Source organism: Triplophysa dalaica, chromosome 25, assembly GCF_015846415.1.
Source record: "Triplophysa dalaica isolate WHDGS20190420 chromosome 25, ASM1584641v1, whole genome shotgun sequence".
In the NCBI taxonomy this organism is placed as follows: Eukaryota; Metazoa; Chordata; class Actinopteri; order Cypriniformes; family Nemacheilidae; genus Triplophysa; species Triplophysa dalaica.
The window spans coordinates 334,595-349,617 of NC_079566.1; the positions used below are offsets into that span (position 1 = coordinate 334,595).

A 15,023-nucleotide genomic window follows, 5' to 3' on the forward strand; every position below is an offset into this window, starting at 1 on the left:
CACAGACATTAGCCCCCTGTGTGAGCAAACAGGGGAAATGAATCTGAACTCATTGTTTTGTGTTTGGTTTGTCTTGGTGTGTTAGGGGGATGGGAAATGACTTTTTGGAAATCCTCTAATCCTTTCATCTGTGGTGGTTCGACAGACCACTTTGCTTATACGTTTTCTGTCGCTTTCTTTGCGGTCTCTTTTTTAAAGCTTCCTACAAGATGTAATTCTAAAGTTATAAAGACCTTATAAGTGATTTGCTGTTGGATTTTCTGTAAGCCAATTTGGCTTAAGACTGTACAAAAAGGGGTGCTGCAACAACACATTGTTGACGTTCGTTTAAAGGAACAATTAGACTCATGTGAATGGAGGGACACCAATGGAAGCCACGTATATGGGTCAAAGATCTTTAAAACAATGAGCTCCCCCTCACTGTTAGGACACCTGACATATAATGGCACCGGAACTCTGCCCGTATCTCATTGGTTGCTGGGAGACCGGTGAGCTGTCACATAAGGGAATTTGATGGGTCCAGTTCCATTTCCTGTCACAGCTGCTGACAACCAAAAGTGATGTGGGAGTGAAATTTAAAGCTTCATCACTGTATATAAGCAATCATAAACACACTCTGTGTTCACAAATAACTTTATCTTAAAGGGATAGATCCCCCAAAGAATTTAATTCTGTCATCATTTACTCACCTTCATGTTATTTCATACCTGTATAAATTATTAACATTTTCTGATGAATGGAGAGAAAGATATTTGGAAGAATGTTAGCAATTTTCAGTTCTGAAATGTCATCGACTATAGTAGTAGGAAAACTTAAATAGTCAAAAATGCCCCAAACTGTTTGTTTTCCTAAATTCTTCAAAATATTGAATAATTTTGTGTTTATTTTTTAATATATTTATTCTACTATGTTAGTGGATGATATCACAGAACTGAAAATGTTAACATTCTTCCAAATATCTTTGTTTGTGTTTAACAGAACAAAGACATTTATACAGATTTGAAACAACCTGAGTGTGAGTTAATGAGGACACAATTTTCATTTTTGGGTGAACTATCACTTCTACTCAAGAAGGACAGCTAATGAACAAAATCTGTCCAATAAAAACCTGCTGAAATAGTTTAAAAGTAGCCCAGTTCTGCAGGAGGACAGTGGACCTGGCAACACTGAATAGAGGTTCAAATATAGCTATGTTTATTTCAGATTAATTTCACCTTTACATTTATGCATTTAAAATCTCCTCACAAACAACTCTTTTGTTGCAAACTGGGATGTGGGCAATATTGTACAAGATATACAAAAAATACACAAAAAAAAAACCAGTTTAACATCTGGACAATTTCAGCATCCTGTTTACAAAGAATAATTTAGTCCTAAATCGTTGTACTATGTTCACATGCTGTTTAGTATAGTGCAAACTGTAAGGAAAAGCTGCTTTCAAAATTCCTGTCATGTGACCTTATCACTAGCAAGAAAGTATTTTTCCACTTAGGGTCTGTGGAAGAATTTTTCCTCCATACTGATGGATCTACAAAGCGTGGAGGAGGGCCTGTTCAGTCATAAAGTCTAAAATACTGCCCACCCAAAATGTGTTGATTGTTGTCTGCCATTAGAAAACACCTTTTTGTGATTTTACAGTCTACTGATTACAAGGGCGGTCTCACCAAAGCAACCTAAGGTTAAGTGATTTGCGTTAAAACAAAGACAGAGCACAATGGTAAAATAAGTTTACCAGTATAGCACATGTGCAATACAGTTTTGCAGGTGTTTTAGACAGAGCCGCTTGTTTGTGTGAGGTGTGTTTGTTGTGTTAATCAATGGTGCACAGCTATTTTATTTGTTGTCCTGCTACACTGAGTCCATATTTAGAGCCCTGTGATTTCTGCGATGTGTAAACAGGGAAGGAATAGTGGAGGCGCTATTCGGCTCTTTAAATATGTCACCTGCTTGTTTTGCTTGAATGTGAATGAGCTGCACAGTTTAATGCATTTCTAAACGAGTGTGACATGAAGTGACACATGTACTCCATCCCCAGAGCTGATCTTAGAGTTTATTTACATTTATTAATTTGGCAGACGCTTTTATCCAAAGCGACCTACATTGCATTAAACTATACATTTATACTTAGGTATGTGCAATCCCCTGTGATCAAACCCACAACCTTGCGTTGTTAACGCAATACTCTTACCACTGAGCTACAGGAAAGCTTAATAAGCATTTCACTGTTAGATAAAATATATCGTCAACCACACACTCTTTGCGACAACCTCATATATAATCATTGTATAATAAAAGAATTGAAAACACAGAACTCAAATTATTATATCGGCCTAATTTACCCAACTGTAAAATGAATGTCCTTCGTCGGTTACCTTCCTATTTATGTGATAATGTACACAAATATTTGTATGTGTATAGTTTTTCTCATATAGCTGACGTTTTATACTTGTGTTACAATTGTTTGGCCTGTGCTACAAAACTTTCAACCTCTGTAGCAACAGTGCTACGTTCAAAAAAGTTAACGTACAGCCCTGATGGGATATATGCACATGGAGTGATGGCATATCTCCGCTAAAATCTCAGCCAGCTGTTACGTCCGGCGCACGTACTGAAGCTCCCATAGAAAACGATGCCGTTTTTCACTCGGACGCTTCAAGATGCACATAGGATAAAGTTCAATGACTATAATCAAATTATCAAAACACATTGACAACCAAAAGGTTGAAGAATACATGACAAGTGATCTTCGACTTCCTTTATACAGAATTTAATTATATACTTTAAGTGCTGTTGCTCTCTCCTCTTCAGTTCACAAGTTCAGTATGTTCTATACGTGTGGATACGTGAGGGTCACCGCACCACACAGAACCAGTGAAGCGTGGTGCGATCTGAGATCTTGGCACACGTTTTTCAGCAGCTGTCATTCAGGAAGTGGGTTGTGAAAAGGTGTGTGTTGAGTTCAGGTGTGGAAGACCAGCCCGAACCTGCCCCGACATTCAGTCTTTCTCAACAACTGACGAGACTGCCTCATGAGGCCAATACTCCTGGCGTCAGCTATAAATCTATTTTACATGTTTTTTTCAAGTAGAAGATTTCTTATGCTTTTACCTGCAGCCCTGCATTATAGGGTGGAAATGCACCCTCCAGATTCCCACCAAAAGTAAACAAAGAAAAACTGATTCATCCATATGAGTTTTAACTAGCCATGGATGCAGTATTTTCTCATAATTTGTTTAAAGACTGCAGTGTTGTTTTCTCATAGACCGCACTATAACTCGAGGCTTACAGTCTCCAGATGAGCATTGAAAGCAAAGTCCATTTGTTTTTTGCCTGTGAATGTGAATAGTGTGCCTTCAAGGTGCTATGTGTAATATTTAGAAGGATAAGGCAATATAAGACCTTACATAATGAAGTGTTATGTTTTAATTATCTCAGAATGAGTGATAACTATCTACGTACACCACAGGTCCCCTTACATGGAATTCACCATTTTGTATCTATAGTAGCCCTAAACGGACAAACTGCTCCACAGAGCATGCTTCGTAATTATGTTATCATCTTTAGCAAAGAAGCAAATGAAGATGCAATGAAATCTTTATGCTGTGAAGGCCGCTGTAGTGTTTCTAAAGGAAGGGGTGGAGTGAGCCATTGGTTGAGGTTTGCAACCTCACCGCTAGATGTCGCTAAAATCTCCTCACTGCTCCTTAAATAAAGTATGAAAATAAATTAAACTTAATTTTTTATTTGAATTAATGTATTTAAGTCCAGTGGCCTGTAAATCCAATCCGGTCAGCATTATGAACAAAGTTTATATCTTGAGCTGTCAGTTAGCTTGCCTTTGTTGCAAGAAATCTTTGCACCCTTGGTTATCTCCTTAACTTAGTTTTTCTTGCCTCCACTAACAGCTTTTAAAGGACAGATTGTTAATGTCATTCACACCTTAATCCTCCCTCATTCCTGCATCCCCCCTAAACCCACTGCTGTTTGGTGTCACACATGACAGTGAGAGATTAGAGAGCAGACCTGGAACATCTCACTTAGCCGCTTGTTGGGGGGTTTGGATCATCTGATAACACAGGATGAGGTCAGAGCCATATAAAGACAAACCTATTCTAACGTACGTGGTTTGACCCCTATGGAAACACTGCAGGAGGACAGTGTAGCAAATCACTGGATTAAACAGGTGGTTTTTGCTAAATGTTTTGACATTGTATCATCAGCAAAGCAAAGCTCTCTTAAATGTAAAACATTTAAATTGCATAGTCATAATCTTCAACCTGGACATATTTTTGTGCATCAGTTTCCTCATAAAAAACACCACTATGTAAGGAGGTCAACAAGTGCACCCTGAACCATGTCCTATTTCCTGACATCCTTCAGTCACCCTCAGTTCCACAAGTCCTTTCCATCCTGTCTCTGTTGTTAACTGTTGCTGGCGACCAGTGTTTATATTATGTTTATAAAATGATGGTTTATTCTTAGCTATTTGTTGGCCATAAAGTAGGCTTTTTGCGACAGTCTTTTTGCGACCGTGCCTCCGACCCCCACCGTCTTTTTTTACTTTTATAATAATAAAGCACTTGGTTTAGTTAAAGGTCCAGTGTAATTTTTGGGATGATCTTTTGATAGAAATGCCATATAATATACATAGCTATGCCTTCAGAGTTGTATGAAGAGCCGTGGAGGTGCTGGAGATGTTTTTATTTCTTTAGAATGAGCTATTTCTATCTACGCTGCTGCGTTAAGTGTAGGAGGAACAAGTGTCGCAGCAAAAATCAGCAGATTTTATTCATCATGCGTGGAAAGTGAAATGCTGATTGACAAGACGATGGTGGAGGCTTTTCTGTCTAAGAACTGTATAGCACTGTCATCAAGAGCCGTGTTTCTTTTTGTTCTAGTTTAAAAAAAGCTTTTGTTAATATATAGGCAACTTATTTATTTATTTTCGTTTCTTATTTATTCTTTATTTGATGTGTGAAGTGATTATTCGTTTTGTTAAAGGCAACCTATCTGACGTCAAGTTTTTTTTTTAGATTTGTTACTTATTTTTTGCATGGTGTATGCAGTCGTTATGAGTTTTTTAAGGTCTGTGTTTAATATAAGCAAATTGTACTTTTTTATAGTTTTGTGTGTTTTGATTAAGAAATATATTGAACCCACCGTTAATTTTAAACAATTGCCATTCCCAAATTGCCACTTATTCAACACTGAAAGTAAAATCTGTCATGCGCACAGCTGCACCTTTGACCACCCCACAGCAAACCCCCCACCCCCGGTGTCACCGGTACTACCTGTGTTTTTACACGTCTATTAGCCTGTGGGAAAATTTCATCACCGCCACATCCCTACCATAAAGCCTGTTGGCAGACATGTCCTAAACTTGGCCACGCTTGCAGAAAATATGAGGAGTGGAGAAAAAGGTTAAACACCAAGCATATGTTGTTTTTTGCAAAGCAGGCGAATTGGAATCGAGAGGTTGAATTGTGCTAACATTTGAGATGTTTCAAGTTTATGTCTTGGATTTGAACTGTCTTAAAAAATTCTGTAGTGTGTATACCTTTTTTTAAAATCCATCCTTATGCAACACTGCAAAAAAATAAAGCTTAATATCCAAACAAAATTTCCACCCTTCATCGCAGCCAGCTAACTTCTCCCAGATGTGTATGTCAGGGCACCATGGGTAACATGAGTTAAAAACCATAGGGGTGAGCAGGAGGCAGAATAGAGAGCTTTGCTGAGTATGCATTAGCAAAGGAGGGGCTTCCTTCTTTAATCTTTCTCAGGGCTGCAGAGAGAAACCAAATGCCATCGCACCCCTCATCCAGGGAAATTTGAGTGCAACAGTTTAAACAAAAAATAGAGAAAGAGCTCTGTCTGAGAAGACACTACCCTGATCCTGCACATAAGTGAACCTCAAAATACCTGTGTCGGCTTTATACGTGCATAATCAGATGAAAATATATGCAGTTTCTTTTAATGCACCAGGAATCTTTTGCCTTGAGTTATGTTAATGAAATCTAATTGTGTGAGTTCTGTATAGTCTTCACATTGTGAGACGGGTGGCCCCTTTCGGTGACAGTGTAGGGTATTGTCATGCAGAAGTGCGTTTGTGTTATCTGCCTCTCAATGCAACTGCTTGTCACTTTCTTCATGTCGTTCTGCACATGGTGTCAGTGGATGACTCCCACCAAGAGTACACTTCAGCAGCAACCCAGTGACACTGACCAAATAAATCCCAGAGAGGAATTTACTGAGGGTAATGTGCAAATAGAAAAGCTAACACTGAATCAAATTGGTAGAACACCGGAGAAAATGAGAAAATAAACTGTGTTGGGAGGTATAATGATCTGTTGTAAAAGTCTTTTGAGGCCCACTTTTATGAGCGTTTGTAAAAATCCACCAGAACTTGAAAAGGGTCCCATTCATTGTGGAAGTTAACGAGAGGTGGGACGCGGTGAACAAAGGACCGAGTCCTCGGCCAGTGCTCTTTCCCACACCCGGTCAACTGAGTAATTATGCTGCAAATATGTTGCGGGTCATCTCTGTTCGGATGTGAGGCAATTTATGGATTCCTAGTTGAGGCACCTTGTTGGTGGAACCCATCTCATCTCCAGTGAACCCTGATTCTGGAGCTGGGTCCCTTCAGAGTCAGATGACTGCATGACCATGCATCTTTAATCCTTTCTTTTGTATCATGGACCACAACAAATGGCATAACCCTTCTCAACTGCAGTAAAGGCTTGCTTTTAGCTTGTTGGTTTTTTGTTGTTGTCATATTTCTCTGACGTTTAATAAAACATATTGGACGGTATTGCTGCTTTTCTTCCACCTGTAGACTTTGTCGCGTCTGGTTGGCATTGAGCCATTCACCTTCCTCTAAAATGCCTGGAACTGGCAGCTGGCCCTTGATCAGAAAGCAGAATTTTTCCCCATCATGCATCAGTGCACTGCGGATTACTCTGTCAGTAGTAGTTTGGGCTTGGTGACTGAGCCCTCACACTCAGTCCTACTGAAGGAATCTACTTATAGATTCGACTGTGTCCATGCCGATACCAGCCTGGATGGGTCACTAGCAGCCAGAACGACTGGAAAATCCAGTGGAGTCTTGTTTCTGCCATGCACCCTGAAAAAACATCTCTGTTGCTTTGCTCCAAACCTTTCCAGGTTTAGGATCAAGTTAAATAAATGTCTTCGGTTCAATTGGAGCTGAATTTTAAATTGAAAGTTCTTTTAGGTGTTCATGCTGTCAGAAGAAGAATTAAGGAGGGTGGACATTCGGGGAGAATAGTAGACTAATGAAGACCAGAAGCAGAATCACTGCAATGTGTTTTCTATCAAGAGACTTGCAGTTGTGGCTGAAATTCCAGGGCATAATAAAAGTCTGTCTGGACTCAATCAAAATAATCAGACTGCCACAGAGCTAAACTAAGAACAACTGCTTTGATGACCATTCAGAAGCTTTGTAAAAGCATTTCTAAAATAGTTTAGAGAGTAATTGAACAGAAAGTGAGAATTTGTGCCAGGTTTTTTTCCTGAGAACCCACATTGGGGAGTAGCTCGACCTGTACCTCATATCTGCAGCAAATGGACCTGCTTTGGTTTGTAGTTTACAATGCACAATCGAAAGGTGGTTGTTGTAAGTGTAAATTTTCAAAGAGAAGCCAACCACTGTGCATATTTCTATAAAAACTTTTAACCCAAACCTGCCTGTCTTTTAGAGAAATTAATTTCTGCACTACCATGTTTATGCATATGATCTCCTTATCTACAACAGTAGCGTGAAGTTCCTGTAGTACTTATCAACGTATATCAGAACACAGCCACCTTCATTTCTGCTGCATACCTTCAACGGAGATTAAGGTTATGTCGTTTGTAATATAGTAAAATGCCAGATAAAGCATGTCACATCACAATTCGTTGAGAGAAATTTGGATTTATCCCTTTCTGTGCCACGTTGTCTATTCCCTCAAAAGAATTATCCCTTGTTTGCTCTCATGAGTCATGCTATGTCATTAGATGATAAAACTTTCAGTTGTAATGAATCATAATTTCCTTCTTTAATACACCCTTCAAATACAAACGCATGAAATGTCACCATTTGTGTTTATTTCTCTCGCAGAAGAGGTTGACTACAGCAGCTTTGGCACCAGCACTCTGACACGGAAAAAGAAGGCCGTGGTCACTCTTCGCAACGACCTGAACCGCAAGCGGCCCCACATCCGCATTGGCATGCCTCAGGACTTCCGCCCTGTGTCGTCCATCATTGACGTGGACATCCTTCCTGAGTCCCATCGGAGAGTCCGACTCTATCGACATGGCTCAGACAAGCCTCTGGGCTTCTACATCCGTGACGGCACAAGTGTCCGTGTCACACCCCACGGCTTGGAAAAAGTCCCGGGTATCTTCATATCCCGACTTGTACCCGGAGGCCTGGCGGAGAGCACAGGCCTGCTGGCTGTCAATGATGAGGTCCTGGAGGTCAACGGCATCGAGGTTACCGGGAAAACACTGGACCAGGTCACGGACATGATGATCGCAAACAGCCATAACCTGATTGCGACAGTGAAGCCGGTGAACCAGCGCAACAATGTGGTGAGGAGCAGCCGCAGCTCGGGTCAATCATCCGACAGCAGCGGTTCGGTGGGCTACCCTGCCATGACCTTACCAACTGGTGCCACCGCCATCAGCCATGGTTACAGCCCAGAAGATCTCGAGAGCGACGAGGAGTCCGACATCGTTATCGAGAGCAATATCAAGCGGCCATCCAGGCGCTCTAACGCCTCAGTAGCGTCGACAACATCCCGGACACACACGCAAAATGCCACGGTGACTCCGCCCAGTCCCCCTACACGGCCCCAAACGAGACCCCCGTCCACTGTGTCCACAGCCTCTTTCCACTCCCAGCCGAGCTTTAATGGCACAGTGCACAGTAGTTTGAGTTATAAGCTGAACAAGGACCTTAACCTCCAGCACCAACCCTACCACATCAGCAACCCCACCATGCGAGAAAGCAACGGCAGCCTGCACAAAATCCTCAGCAGCCTGAGAACAGACCCCCGTCACAGCTTGGCGTTACCCAAGGGAGGGGTGGAGGAGGACGGCACGGTCATCACTTTATAGGACACACATTCACATATATATACAGGCTATGAAATCTGCCATCCCAGAGACTTTGCTTTTCAGCCTGGGACATCAGACTCGACTTTGAACCTCACCGAATGGGTTTTGTAAAATGAATAATTTAACAGAAACGTTATCTGGAAATTTTACTCTTTTTAAGTGTTTGCTATCCATGTGTTATTGTGTCTTTTCTGTCAAAATGCATTAGAATTAGTGGTGTGCATCTCTTTTTTTTTTCAAACCACTAATTTTAATGAGTCTCTTGAGGTTAATTTTAATCATGTTATCTAAATGGGACCTGAAAATGTGTTTAGTTCTGTGTGTGTGACGCTTCATTGTGTTTACAGTTCACACCCGGGTGAAAGGACAAACTCATTACATTTTACAAATTGATACTTAATCATGCACACAAACTTTTTGTTTGTCCTGCCCGAGATATGTCAATAGCCAAAAAGTACAAAGTTGTCATTATTACGAATTTCCAAATATTGATTTGTCTGTTGAATGTTTTCAGTACTTTAATACATTAAACCACTGATAAACTGATATCAGCATTGAAATAATATTGCAATCAACATATTATGGATTTTCATCATCTGCTGTAATCAAATGTAAACTAATGTTTGTTTATTTGACTTCAGTAGAGCGTAATGAGTCACCACATATAGGCATTTCACACTTTGATGTCTTCACAAGAGCCTCTGGGATCCAGTGGAATGCGAGTCAGCCGGTTCTCTGTCTTTTAGTCGGTACACATATTTTCTGTCACCTCATTGTTAATGAACCATCACCTCTGACCTCCACTTTTGTCCACACAGCTGAGCCCAGACTGTTGTCTCATAAGTAAGATGTTGGTGGCTCTCTGATAATGCGGTCACTGATCATACATATGCCCAGTCAAACCTACCAAAGGTATTAAATATGCAGGTCATTTGAGTCTTAAATCATGCTGTTTGCATTGGGAGCAATTTATTTTTAAATCACACCAGTTACACCTATTAATGTTGTTTATAGACGTACTGCTTATTTGGTTTTCTCACTGAAATCTGTGGAATTTAAAACCACCGTGGATATGCTTTTATTTTTGCTTTAACGTTGACTACAATGTTTTTTGATGAGGCATGCCATTATTTCCAGCATTTTTGTGCCTTATTGCTCCTTTTTCAGGCATTTTTCAACCCAAACACGCGGTTTTGGATCTGACCACTGGAAATATAATATTATGACGTTTTAGGTACAATAAGGGCACGGAGGAACACGTGCGCGTTTGATTTGAAATAGAGTTTGTCGCCATCTGCTGGACTTTCCCTCCACTGAGTCTCTCCCATTCTTTTTATATGTTGTGCATTAAATGTTTGATTTATTTGTTTTTGTATGTCTGTTTTAAAATCGCATACATCTGATATAAATTCTAATCAACACCATACGACTGAATTGAAAAGAACGTCGGTCGGGATAGAGCATCGAGGACAGTTTCAGGGTCACATTACAGTTTTGACAGTTCAATTCATGTAAAATGTATCCATAAGATTGGATTTTTAATTCGGAAAGTTCAAAATCTGTCATGTTCATTGTCTGAACATCCTCACGAGGGGGTTCGTGAGGTTTTAAACCATTTTATTACTAAAAGACAGGTAGCATGTGAATATTGTCTATATGTTTTTTACACTGATGTCGAACTTTTTATGAAAAAAATAATAAAATTCAGAGACAAAATCCACTGTTTTTTTTCTTTTGCACGTACAACCATGAAATCATATAATGCACTGTGTTTTAATGTTATTCATATCATATTATGTTATATTATATCATATATTTCAATATTTTAAATCTAAGGGACTTTTGTTTGCTCCTTAAAGTCACATGACCAAACACGCGCCGATGCCTTTCTCCGATTGGCTCTTAAGCCTGCGCATGCGCAGATGGAGAACTGCAATCACTTCCATACAAACAAATCCTTCCGTAGAGTGAGGAGAAAATATGGAGCATCGCTTTGACAGGGCACCGGCGGTGCTGTCACCGCTGGAGGAGTCCAGTGCGGAGGTGAGCAGGGACAGCGGTATAGTGTCACAGAGCGCAAGCAGCTTGTCTATGGTAAGCGAGGCCCTGAGCAGCGGTACAGTGTCTCAGAGCCCGAGCTTCGGTGCTGCTGTGGCCCAGAGCCCGAGCTCAGCCGCGGGGGAAGCCCGGGATCAGAGCGAGCAGGGTCAGCCGCAGGACGACGAGTTGCTGAGACACACGGCGATCGCGTACTCTACTTATATCCGAGCCAATGCTGAAGAAGAGGTGAGGATCCATATATTCGCTCGTTTATAGTCACGCATTGCATTCATGTGTCTCTGTACTCGTGCTGTTGATAAGCTTAACAGTTCCAGCGTGACAGGAGTCATATGAAGACTCGTTTGTTCTCAGAGCCCGTGAGCTTTTTCGTGTTCTTCGTCACAGTTTCTAAACATGTCGTGTGTTTATATCACAGGTGATGTGTTTAGAGAAAAGTCTGGAGGAAATGCTTACAAGAGTTGACGAGTTTGTTGGGATGCTTGATATGGTAAGATCAATATGAATGGTAGTTTTGTTGCTGCATCATCAAATCATTTTCATTAAACGTGCATTGGATCGTTTTAACACACTAACATTATATGGGGCACAAAGTAAGACAAAAAAGTCAAAATACAAATAAGACAACATGCCAAACTTAAAAAAAATTATTTGTCTATTTGTCTTTACTAAAACTCATTAACAAGTAGTTCCAGTGCTGGTGGCTTATTTGTGTGGTATACATTTTGCTACAGTACATCAGATAAAGGTTCATTTTAATTGATAAACTACTCTTTTGTCATATCTTCCATTCAGATTTTTGACCACTGTAGCCGATATATGCCAATGATTTTAAATTAAACATGTTTAAATTCATTATTGGTGCATCTTTGCAACATACAGTAATAATTATTTAACAGAAGTAACATTAAAAGTTGTATGTTTTGCTTAGGGTTTGTATATTTTGTTATCCTAAATTTGTTAACATTCAGGCCTTGTTTTCTGTCTGTGAATAAAGAAATAAAATATAAAACCACAATTCTAAATTGGTTTTATCAGTACTTTGGAATGTAGTGCATTAATCTTTCGTTGAAACCCGTGCAGAATCGGTACAGCTGTTTTAGTATTAATATCTGTTTTACGCAATCTGGTTTTAAGCGTGCAGTCGTGAACAGATTGTTATGGACAGTTGGTATATGAATGTATTAAGAAAATGTTAATTGGCACAGAACAAGAAAAGAAAAGAAGAAATATGTATTGTAAGTAGATAAGCTATATATATGTAAGGTCATTTCAACTTCTGTACAGTATGTACGTACAGTACATACATGTATACTGATCAAAACTCGGGCCTGTTTCACACAGCACATATGAGCAGCACTGTAGCGTATTTGCACCAGCAGTCTATTTTTCAAATTCCAAAGGATAGAACTAACTGCATCATCGTCTGGATTTAGTCAGACAGACGGAAATGATGATGCTGTTAATGTGCCACTAACTGCATGTGAAATTGCTCTGAGCCTGACAGACTCCGTTTTAAATGATGTGTGTGTAGTTCTTTATAATTATTATATGTCGCTTCATTAAATCCTCTCGTTCCAAAAAAGTCCACAATGCATTTTCATTGTGTTCAATGCCGAGTTTTTCTTTCCTGTGCACTGCCTGTTAAAATAGGAAACACATTTAGGTTATAACATCTTGTCCCTTTGACTAAGCATGCAAAGGTGTAACTCAGGCCATGTTTACACAATGAAAAAATGGAAAAGTTTTTCCATTGCGTTTTTGAAGAGTTTCACGTGCACATGACAGCGTTACACGGATCCATGAAAACAGAAAAAAACGATGTAGTATGCAAGCCAGGCCAGTGGATGGCGATGTTGTTGTTAAAAGAAACAGGATGTGCCTTGGCCTATGCACAGTTATTAGCCAAAATTGTTTTTTATTACCTTTGCCCAACGAATATGTGTGTTTAAAGTCTGGAAAATGTGAATAGTGTGTCTGTCTTCGCTGGTCTTATTGGTGCAGCAAATCCACATTTGGCTGGGGAAACGTTAATACATAGTCGAGCAGCGAGAGCTCACCGTACGGGAAGCCGCCATATTGTTTTTGGCTATACTCGCGCAACTGAGCGCAAAATATGCATACGCATGACATCATCGTTTTCAGAAAGTTCTTTATTGCGGTTTACATGCAAACGAAAATCGCGGCATTTACAAAAATTGGCACTTAAAATGCATAATGTTTTTCCGTTTTCAACTGGCCTCTAACATTGATATGTGTATGTGTGAAATCTTTTAACAGATTCGAAATGACACCTCTCAGATTGTAAATGAGAACCTACCACAGATTCAAAGAAAATCTGAAGAGATGAGAGAGATTTACAGAAAAATCGACAAATTGGAGGTACTTCTTTAATTATTGGCTAAACCTCAATTTTAATTTACATTTCTCTAGTCATTCTGAGTCTACCCTCTTATTCGCAGGCCTTTGTCAAAATGGTTGGAGCCAACGTTAGTGTGATGGAGGAACAAGTAACTGAAGTCGAAGGTGAAGTCGGAACCCTACCAGGTGCCTTCAAAAAGATGTTTCGCACAATGACTGTCCCAGGATTTTTAAATGTAAGGATACACATTATATGTCATCCTTCTATCATTAAAATAATACTGGTTATTAGAAATTTGACCTTTTTTTTCCAGAAACCTGCAAGCCCAAGAAGGCAATCACAAAGGCATCAAGACCTTGCCAGTGTATTTAGGACAGACGAATATTTTAAACCTCAGCCTGAGCAGTAAAAGAGAGACTCTTGTATGGATTTCATTAAGTATTTACCAAGACCAGAGTTCTTCAACATCAGCAGTGCTGCCTGCTCTCAGACGCACCTACCTGGGATTAGTAACACAACATTTCACAGTCTCTTGAAATGAATCCTGATCAAAGCCAAGTGTTATTTTAGTAGACCATCTAATGGCAGCTAGTTTTATAACCTACGGAAGCTTTGGTTTTAAATAACTTTATTTCTTTTTTTCAAAGTGCCTCCAATGAGTCTGACGCTGTTTCTTAAATGAGAAAGCATGCTTGCAAAATGTCAGAACATTAGTTCAAATGTTTCTATGATTTTTATCAAACGTGTACATAGATTTACAACTTACTACACATTTGCCCCTATTCCTTTCTTCCAATGCTTGATATCCTTTTGCACTATATTCACTTTTGTTTTAATGATGTTTTTGTCTTGTTAAGGTCTTATATCAGTGTCTGGACACATGTTGACATTGGATATTTAATTCTTCATGTAACCAGTGAAAATAACTCTGGGTTACTCCGGGTTATCATGTAGCATTGAGTGGCACACTTCTTATCAAACAATATCATCAATTTTGTCTTGAATCATTTGCTGTTATATTTAATGTCCATAAACAACTGTATGCTTGATTACATTTGTGACTAATGATTGTCAGTTTGTATTAAATTTTCAAATTGACGGACTGCTTGGTTGAACTGAAACTGCTTACTGTAGCTTTCAATTATGTATTAGAGCAATGTTTGTCCAGTTAAGATGAACTTCAAGCCTTCAATGTCAAAGCACACAAACATTATCTGATTTGGGTTGAGCGTCATGCTTCTCTTGAAATATAATATTATGATATCATGGTTTTGTTGTGTTTTATTGTGTAAGCAAGGTGTATTTTTAAGTTATGTCTTAAATCAAACCAACTGCAGTACATAATAAATAACATGATTTTTGAACATTTTTAAAAACTGAGTTATCTCATTTTGGAACCAAACTCTTCACATGAAAACTGTTATAAAAATGTTATCACAAGAATAATTTCAGAAATTTTCCTAAATATATGCCAAATATTACT

At 39.4% G+C, this 15,023-nt stretch overlaps 2 protein-coding genes across 2 annotated transcripts in view; both read left to right on the forward strand.

Annotated features, from left to right (window-relative positions):
- The window catches only part of pard6gb (par-6 family cell polarity regulator gamma b), a 29,800-nt gene extending 20,134 nt beyond the window's left edge, over positions 1-9,666 (forward strand). The window contains exon 3 of the mRNA XM_056741996.1: positions 8,120-9,666. Coding sequence (XP_056597974.1) covers positions 8,120-9,120 — 1,001 coding nt within the window. The 3' untranslated portion in view covers positions 9,121-9,666. The remainder of the gene's footprint in view (positions 1-8,119) is intronic.
- Positions 9,667-11,043: 1,377 nt separating this feature from the next.
- bloc1s4 (biogenesis of lysosomal organelles complex-1, subunit 4, cappuccino) lies at positions 11,044-14,808 on the forward strand. Its single transcript, XM_056741386.1, has 5 exons — positions 11,044-11,406; positions 11,597-11,668; positions 13,459-13,560; positions 13,641-13,775; positions 13,854-14,808. The coding sequence occupies exons 1-5, from the start codon at positions 11,101-11,103 to the stop codon at positions 13,947-13,949; spliced, it is 711 nt and encodes a 236-aa protein (XP_056597364.1). The 5' UTR covers positions 11,044-11,100; the 3' UTR covers positions 13,950-14,808.
- The last annotated feature ends 215 nt before the right edge of the window (positions 14,809-15,023 follow it).

Coding starts and splice junctions, on each gene's coding strand:
- bloc1s4 (XM_056741386.1), top strand. CDS start 11,101: ATGGAGCATCGCTTTGACAGGGCACCGGCGGTGCTGTCACCGCTGGAG. Junction 11,669..13,458: donor TTGTTGGGATGCTTGATATG/GTAAGATCAATA, acceptor ATCTTTTAACAG/ATTCGAAATGACACCTCTCA. Junction 13,776..13,853: donor CTGTCCCAGGATTTTTAAAT/GTAAGGATACAC, acceptor TTTTTTTTCCAG/AAACCTGCAAGCCCAAGAAG.